Below are 8,626 nucleotides of genomic sequence, written 5' to 3' on the forward strand. Positions count from 1 at the left end.
GCCTCTGCGGGAGCCGGGGGACATGCGGGGGCGATCGATGGCTGTCAAAAGTCCCCTTGGTCCCCCCCTCTTTTGGGGTAGGGGTGGGGCTTGTCCCCCGCGTGTCCCCTGGGGTTTGGGGCCATTGCACAGGCGTGAAGGGGATGAGGGGATGCACCCCCAGGGTCTTTTTTAGGGGCAGGGGGGATGATGACCCTATGGACCTCACAGGTTGCCACTGAGGTTGATGCCACCTCGGTGTTGTCACCGGACCGCTGTGGCAGACGGCACTGGGAGCGGCCCCGGGCCGCTCTCTGCTTGTGTGTCCGTGTCGCCCTCCCCCATCCCCGCGTCCTTCGCTCACCCCCGGCGCTGGCGGCGCCTGTCACTTGCCATCGCGTCCTGCTGTCCCCGCCGAGGCTGATGGAGATGGCAGGCGACGGAGCGGGCGCAGCCGCGTGTCCCCATGTCATGAGCCCGCCGGTGCTCAGCCCCCGGGCACGGCTCTTTCGCGTAGCCCGGCCACGCCGGCGGTGGCACCTGCGGGTGCCCCGTTGTCACTGTGGCCTTTGCCACCAACGGTGACATCCCATCCCACGGACCCACGGACCGCGATGGGTGCTTGGCCACGTGGGCGTCACCTGGGCTGTCCCAAAGCGTGGTCCCTCCGGGGAGGGGAAACTGAGGCAGGGAGTAGCGGCGGGCCCTGGGGACCATCCCCCGTGGGTGTTCTTCTGTGGGGACACAGGTGACGAGTTCCAGGGTTGTCCCCAGCTCCACGGGGACGCTCGGAGTGCTCGGGGTCTGGCGTGGGCACAGGGCATGGCTCAGGTGATCCCACGGGGTCACCGAGGGATCCCGCGCGCTTGGAGGAGCGGGGTCAGTGGAGCATCCGGGGCCGATCCCCCCTCCCTGCCTCAGTTTCCCTCCCTCGGAGCGGGAGGGGGTCGCGGGTGGGCGAGGAGGGGGCGTTCTCGTGGGCGTGGTTAACACATACGGAGGCGTGCCCTGGGTGGACGGGCGGGATCGGGGGCGTGTCCGGCGGCGAGATGGGCGTGGCCCGGCGGAGTGGGCGTGGCCCGTGCGGCGCGGGGCGCACCGGAGCCAGCGGAGCGCAGCGGAGCCGCCGCCGCCGCCGCCAGCCCGAGCCCCCCCGCCGCCGCCGCCCTGCTCCCCCCCGCCGGCACCATTCCCTCCCCCGGGCGCCAGCGCGCCCCGGCCGGGCGGCGGCTCAGCCTGGGCCGCAAAACTTTGCTGGCGGCCGCGGCGGGGGTGGTGATGGTTCTGGTGCTGGTGGTGCTCATCCCGGTGCTGGTGAGCTCCGCCGGTACCGACGGCCGGTACGAGATGCTGGGCACCTGCCGGATGGTCTGTGAGCCCTACGGCCCCGCCGCCCCCCCGCAACCGGCCGAACGCGGCCCCCTCCCGCCGCCCTCCACCCTGGTGCAAGGTCCCCAAGGCAAACCGGGAAGACCGGGGAAACCGGGACCACCGGGGCCGCCCGGAGAGCCGGGACCGCCGGGGCCGATGGGGGCGCGGGGTGAAGCAGGAAGACCGGGACCCCCGGGATTACCGGGACCGGGGGCTACGGGCGCGGTGAGCGCGGCCACCTACAGCACGGTGCCGCGGGTCGCCTTCTACGCCGGCCTCAAGAACCCCCACGAGGGCTACGAGGTCCTCAAGTTCGACGACGTGGTCACCAACCTGGGCAACAGCTACGACGCCGCCTCGGGCAAGTTCACCTGCGCCATCCCCGGCACCTACTTCTTCACCTACCACGTCCTCATGCGCGGCGGCGACGGCACCAGCATGTGGGCCGACCTCTGCAAGAACGGGCAGGTAAGGGCTGCCCACCCCGGCTCCCTCCGCGGGACCGGGAGCTCTGCTGTCCCCAAGCACGGGAGAAGAGCTATGGGTGCTTCCTCGGGGTGCCCCGTCCTTTTCCTGGCCTCAGTGACGCGCCCTCTGGGTGTTCCATCCTTCTCCTGGCCCCAGGAATGCACCCCCAGGTTGCCACATCCTCTTTGTGCTGATGATGGACCGCGGGTGCTTCCCCAGGGGCCCCGTCCTTTTCCCAGCCCCAGCCATTCACTCCTGGGTGCTCCATTCTTCTCCTGGCCCCAGGGATGCACCCCCAGGGTGCCACATCCCTCTCCCTGTGCTGATTACGGGCTCTGGGTGCTTCCCCAGGGGCCCCATCCTTTTCCCAGCCCCAGAGATGCATCCCCAGGGGGGTCACATCCTTCTCCCAGTGGCAATGATGGGCTCTGGGTTCATTCCTGGCACGCCACATCCTTCTCCCAGACGCTGACATGCACCCCTGGGGTGCTTTATCTTTCTCCCAGTGGTGAAGATGGGCTCTGTGTGCACCCCCAGAATGCCCTGTCCTTTTCCTATCCTCAGGGATGTACCCCCAGGATGTTCTGTGCCTCTCTCTGTGACAATGATGGGATTCGGGTGCATTTCCACGGTGCCACATCCTTTTTCTGGGCACAGAGATGTAACCCCAGGGTGCCCTGTTCTCCTCACAGTGACATGATGGACTCGGGGTGCACCCCCAAGGGGCTCTGTCCTGCTCCCATCTCTGGAGCTGCATCCCCAGGATGCTCCATCCTTCTCCCAGTGGCAATGACGGGCTCTGGATGCGGCCCCAGGGTGCTCCATCCTGCTCCCCGCCCTGAAGGAGCACCCCTGGGGTGCCCTGTCCTTCTCCCAGGGACAGTGCAGGGCTCCGGCTGCACCCCTGAGGTGTCCCATCCTCCTCCTCCTCCCGTTCCCAGACGCTGCCCTGTGTGCCCTGTCCCTCTCCCAGTGCTGGGGACAGTCACCATCCACCCTGACATGTCCCCAGGGGTTCCCTCAGCTCTTTCCTTGGCCACGGAGATGTTCTTTGGGGTGCCTTGAGGCGTTTTGTGGTGCCTTGGGGCACCCCCACAGCGTCCCCAAGGGTGCCCCCCCCCCTCCCCCGGCCATGCCATTGTCCCCGCTGAGGTCCCTGCGGGGACAGGGCAGGGACAGTGTCCGCGGTGGCCTCGAGGGGGGCAGTGCCTGCCCCGCTTTTGGGGGGCTGCACCCCCAGCCCGGAGCCGGCTCCGCTGGTGCTGCTGGGTCAGGAGAGACGGGCTGCGTGGGGACACCGCGGGGGACACACGCCCCGAGGGTGGCTCCATCCTTCCCCCTCCCCTCTCCCGCATCCCCGCCACCTCATCCCGCTGGAACCCCCAATGCCAGGACTCAGCCTTGCCATCCGCACGCTTTTCGGGTGCCCCTTTCCCACGCCATGTCCCCCTCCCGGCCACGATTCGAGGGACAAGATGTTTGTGACCCCCGGGATGCCACCCGAGCTCAGTTCCCCGGGATGCCACCGCAGCCGGCATTCCCGCGGGATCCATCCACTCCGCTCTCGCTTCCCATCGTTTCCTCCGGCATCACAACCCGCGATTCATCCTTGTCCTGAGGATGCAGGACCCCGAATTAACCCAAAACTGAGTTATCACCGCAGAAACAGCCGGGGCGTGAGGCAGGAGTGGGAGCCTTGTCACGGCCACCGCGCCTCACCCCTCGGCTCCGAGCCCTTCCGAGCGGGAGCACAGCAGGAGCCGCTCGGCAGCTTTTCTCCATCCAAGCACTTCGAATTTCCTTTTATTGGGATTATTTTTGTCCTCCCCTGCCCTCCAGCCTTAAATTTTGGGGGATGCCAGCGCCGCTTGGCACTTCTGGCTCTTTCTCCCAAGCAGCATCTGTATAACTCCAGACTGAACACCCCAAAAACTCACCTCAACCCTTTTGCCTCCCCCAAAATCTTTTTGGGGACCACCCCAAACCTTCCTGGCCCCCCCCAGCTCTGCCGGGCATCGGCATTCCTGGATGAATTTCCAGAAGCTATGGAGCCCCTTGTCAAGAGGAGCTGCGCTCGGGCGGGCGATGCAACTTAATTAACTGCTTGTTAATTACTAACAAGGCATGGCCGCATCGATAGCTATAAAGAAGATCCCCCTCAATGGCCCAAATAATTTAAAAATGGGGTTATTTAGGGGATTGCTGCCAAAAATCCCCCATCCCTGGCATGGTGTGGGGTTCCCGGCAGGTAAAGGTCGATCCTGGCGAATTCAGAGCGAGTCACAAGTTGGGGGCCACCCCTCTGGCCCCCCAAAATCCCCTGTGTGCTGCCGATTTGGGGGGCTGCCCATCACCGTTGGGTCGGGGCTGGAGTTAATGAGAGCCAGGGGAGCTGCTGCTAGTGGTTAATTAGCATTAATTATTATTTGTATTAGCCCGTAGCTGAGGTGAGGGCAGTGGGAGGGGGGAGGTGGACGGACAGAGGGACGGATGGATGGACGGACAGGGCTGGTAGTGGGTGGTTTTGGGGTCACCATGCTGTAGAAGGGCCATCCACAGCTCAGGGAGGGTCACAGCCCCAGGGGACTGTTGGGGACAGTCCCCAGGGGTACACAAGGACATCCTGGGGGCTCCCACTGCCCTGTCTGGGGCTCGGGGGGGCATCTGCTGATGCACCCAAGGGCTCTGGGGGGCACCTGCTGCTCTACCCAGGGGGGTCTGAGGGGGGGGCACCCACACTGTGCCCAGGGCTGCTGGGAGGGCACCCAGAGCTGTGCCCGAGGATCCTGAGGAGCACCTGCTGCTGGTTTGGGGGTCTCGAGAGGCAGCTGCTGCCACGCCTCGGGGGTGCTGGGCCATGGTGGCACTTGGGGCACGTGGTGTCCCCGAGGCCCCAGGTGTCCTTGCACATGGCAGCACCCCACTGTCCCCTGTCCGCCTGAAAGCTCCTGGGTGCAGCCACCTTGGGGACCACTCCAGAGTGTCCCCAGCACTGGGGACACCCCCAGCAATGCCACTGGGGTCAGGGAGAGCAGCTGCAGCAGAGTCCAGGCTGAGGCCATGCCACCCCCATGGCTCCTGGCTGTGCCATGGGGAAACTGAGGCACAGAACAGGACAAGGGGGTGAGGCCATCGCGGGGGCCCGTGGTGGCAGCCTCCCTCCTGTTCCACTGCGGTGCCTGGAGCGGCTCAGCCCGGGCCCAGCGCTGCCATTTATCTTCCCTGGTTAGCGAGGGCTGGCGGGCGCGCGGTGATGAGGCCGCTCCCTAACGAGGGAAGACGGATGGCACCGGGCAGCTCCAGCTGTGGCAGGGGGGGACGATGGTGGGAGCCCGGCGCCAAATGGCTTTTCCTGCCTCTCCGTCCTCACGGCTTCTTCCTTCACTCGTGTTCCTCAGCAGGACTGCCCAGGAGAGGCAGCGTCCCCTGGAGATTGGGGCGCTGTGACTGACTGGGATTCAGGGTCCCCTGCCGGCAATGGGGACCCTCGCGGTGGCAGGGTAGACACGAGGGTGACTTTTAACAGGGTGAGGGTTGCTGGTGGCAGGAGGGACACGGCTGCGTGGGCAAGTCCTATGGGATCCCCAGCCTGGCCGTCGGTAGGTTCCAGAATTAACAGCGTCCGACCCCAGCACCGCAGGCTGCCGGTGGGCTCGGGGAGGTGCAGCTGGGGAGGAGTGGTCCCCTGGGGACCACTGTCCTGGGGGCAAAGGACGGGACTGCACGGGACAGCCGTCCTTCTCCCAGCGCTCCGGGACACCGCAGCCGCTCGCCGGTGCCTGCCCGCCTCGCGCGAGCCAATTAAGAGCCGATTCTCGTCGGTTGTAATTAGCGGCACCTTCTCCCGGCGCAGCGCTTCTGCATTTCACTTGGGATTTCACCAGCCGCCTTGTCACTGTCACCCAGCGCCGCGATCTCCCCGCGAGGCGCCGGCAGAGATTTGATTACCCAAAGAATTCTGCAGCGGCAGCGGGCTCCAGCCACGGAGCCGCTTCTCCAGGCGGTGACGGCTCCTCTGGCTCTGCCGGCACCCAGGAAACCTTCACGGGGGGAGCATCCTGCCCCGCAGTGGGTGCGGGTCCGTGTGACGGGGGATGTGAGTTCGGCCCTTGCCACACGCTCACGGTCCCTGTGCAGCTCCCGGGAAGCGCTGCGGGGTGCGCTGGGTTCAGTGGTTTGGTTTGGGACTGGGCTGGGAGATGGGGTCCTGTGTCCCAGGCATGGTCCTGCATCCAGACCCAGAGATGGGGTCCTGTGTCTGAGCTGGGGTCCTGCATCCAGATCCGGAGTCAGGGTCCTGAGGGAGAGCCGTAGTGGAGCTGTGGTGCCATGTCTGACCCACGGTGCTGTATCCGAACCTGGGTCTGGGGTTCCGTGTCAGAGCTGTGGTCCTGTATCAGAGTGGGGTCCTGTGTCTGGGCTGTAGAACTGCACCTGAACCCAGAGCCGCAGTCACATGTCTGTGCCACGGTCCTCCATCAAACGCAGAGCCGCGGCCCCGTGTCGGTGCCCGCCGGGTCAGGGAGGGGCTCGGGCGGTGCTCGGCGGAGCCGCCTCCACCCGGGACCCGCTCACCCACGGCGGGGGATCCAGGGCACCCCACGCTACCCCGGGGCGGGTGGATCTGCTGTGTGTGAGGTGGGACCCGGCGCGTCCCGTGGGATCCGCGGGCCGAGGCGTGCCCTGAGCCGGTCCCGCGGTGTCCCCTGGGCAGGTCCGGGCCAGCGCCATCGCGCAGGACGCCGACCAGAACTACGACTACGCCAGCAACAGCGTCATCCTGCACCTGGACGCGGGGGACGAGGTCTTCATCAAGCTGGACGGGGGCAAAGCCCACGGCGGCAACAACAACAAGTACAGCACCTTCTCCGGCTTCATCATCTACTCGGACTGAGCCCGGAGCCGCGGCAGCGCCCCGGCATCCCCCGCATCCGCCCAGCCCCACGGCACCGCCCCGGCATCCCCGCAGTGACCCCCAGCCCCGCGGCATCCCTGGGCCGTGGTTCTGTTCCCTGCTGCCCCCCAGCTCCCCTCGCTCCTGCCCAGCCCCACGGCACCCCCCGCCGCGGTCCAGCCCACCGATCCCCCCCTCCCCGCGCTCCCGGCTGCCTTCGGTGCCCCGAACCCCCCTTTTCCTGTCAGCTCACACGAAGGCTGCCAGTCGAGGGCTTGGGGCTGCAGAGGGCTGGGGGTGGCAAGAGGCTGGGGGTGCCCCCCGCGCTGCCCCACGGCACCCCCAGCCCCGGCTGTGCCCCCCTTGTCTCGCCCCTGCTCTCTGCCCGCCCTGGGGCGATGCCGGGGGTCTCGGGAGGGTCCGGCTGTACAGACGCGCGGTGTCAGCACGGCCCCGGGCCGGGGGGCTGTGCTGGGGCAGGGGGAGCCGCCGTCCTGCCCCCCCCGCCGGGGTGACAACATGGTAAAGCAGAGCTGTGATCTCTCCCCGTCTGCTGTGTGTGTCCCCAATGTCCCCACCCTGCGGACAGGGTCTTCCTGCCACCACCACCTCCCACCCCACGCCGCTTGCTTTATCAAATCAGCCCAGCCACGAGAATCAGCCCTGTCCCTCCACCGCCTTCAGCGGGGCCACTTGGGGTGCCACCCTTACCACGGCCCTGTCCCCAGAGCCCAGGTGGCCCCATGAGGGGGTGTCCCCTGAGAAACGCAGCATTGCCACTGCTCGGGGAGGGACACGGGCAGGCCACACAGAGCCACTGGGACCCTCGGGCACACGCGCCCGTCGCCGCTGCCTCGGCACGGGCAGGACGTGGTCCAATTCGAGGTGACAGCGAGTGCCCGGGGCCAGCGGCCGCCTCCGGAGTGGCTGTGGTGGGATCGGAGAAGGGGAGCCCAGGGGACACGGAGTGGCCTTGCGGACCGGACGGGGCTGGGTGTCCTCCTGCCCGTATGTATGTGCCTAGGTGTGCGTGTGTCCCCAAGAATGAGTGTTCACGTCCCCAGGGGTGTGTCTGTGTCCCGGGGCTGTGTGTGCCCCCATGTGAATGTGCGTGCGCCAGGTGTGTGTGTTTGTTCCAGGTGTGTGTGTTCCAGGTGTGCTCCCTCCCCCAGCTCTGTGTGTGTGTCTCAGGTGCCGGCGGGTCCCGGCGCTGTTCCCCAGCACCGATCCCGGCTGGAGGAGGCGGCGGGGCCGGGCTTGATCGCAGCCCCGAGCAGAAGGTCCCCGAGAGCGGTGCGGCCGAAGCGCTGCCCGGGGACCCTCCTGGACCATCCGGAACCCTCCGGGACCTCCCAAGCCCCCCGGGACCCCCGGGACCTCCCAAGCCCCCCGGGACCCCCGGGACCTCCCAAGCCCCCCGGGACCCCCGGGACCTTCCACGCTCCGCCGCCCGCCGGGCTCTGAGCTGCTGCTGCTGCTGCCCGCCGGCAGGGGGCGCAGGCGGCGACGAGACTGCAGCTCCCATGGCGCATCGCGCGGGGCTCAGGACTACAACCCCCATGAGGCATCACGCGGCACGCAGCCAATGGGAGTCGGAAGGCGGGGCGGAGCCAATCAGGGAGCAGGGCGGGGTTTCGCGGGCAATTTAAAGGCGGCGCGGGGGCAGGAGCCTGCCCAGAGCGGAGGGGCCGGGGCCGGGGCCGGGGCCGGGGCCGGGGCCGGGGCCGGGGCCGGGGCCGGGGCCGGGGCCGGGGCCGGGGCCGGGGCCGGGGCCGGGGCCGGGGCCGGGGCCGGGGCCGGGGCCGGGGCCGGGATGCAGTACCCTGTGCGAAATTCAGTGGCCTGTGCGAGGGGTTTTGGGATCCCAGAGGAGGTGCAGGCACAGTGAGCAGGCCGTGAGGGGCTGAGCGGGCA

The 8,626-nt window shown here is 67.9% G+C and overlaps 1 protein-coding gene across 1 annotated transcript; it reads left to right on the forward strand.

Annotated features, from left to right (window-relative positions):
• Positions 1–1,030: 1,030 nt before the first annotated feature.
• Positions 1,031–6,872, forward strand: C1QL1 (complement C1q like 1). Its single transcript, XM_068212531.1, has 2 exons — positions 1,031–1,818; positions 6,533–6,872. Exons 1-2 carry the CDS (start codon positions 1,258–1,260, stop codon positions 6,710–6,712), a joined length of 741 nt encoding a protein of 246 aa, XP_068068632.1. The 5' UTR covers positions 1,031–1,257; the 3' UTR covers positions 6,713–6,872.
• Positions 6,873–8,626: the final 1,754 nt, after the last annotated feature.

The sequence above is a fragment of the Anomalospiza imberbis genome, chromosome 22 (genome assembly GCF_031753505.1).
Source record: "Anomalospiza imberbis isolate Cuckoo-Finch-1a 21T00152 chromosome 22, ASM3175350v1, whole genome shotgun sequence".
Taxonomy (NCBI): Eukaryota; Metazoa; Chordata; class Aves; order Passeriformes; family Viduidae; genus Anomalospiza; species Anomalospiza imberbis.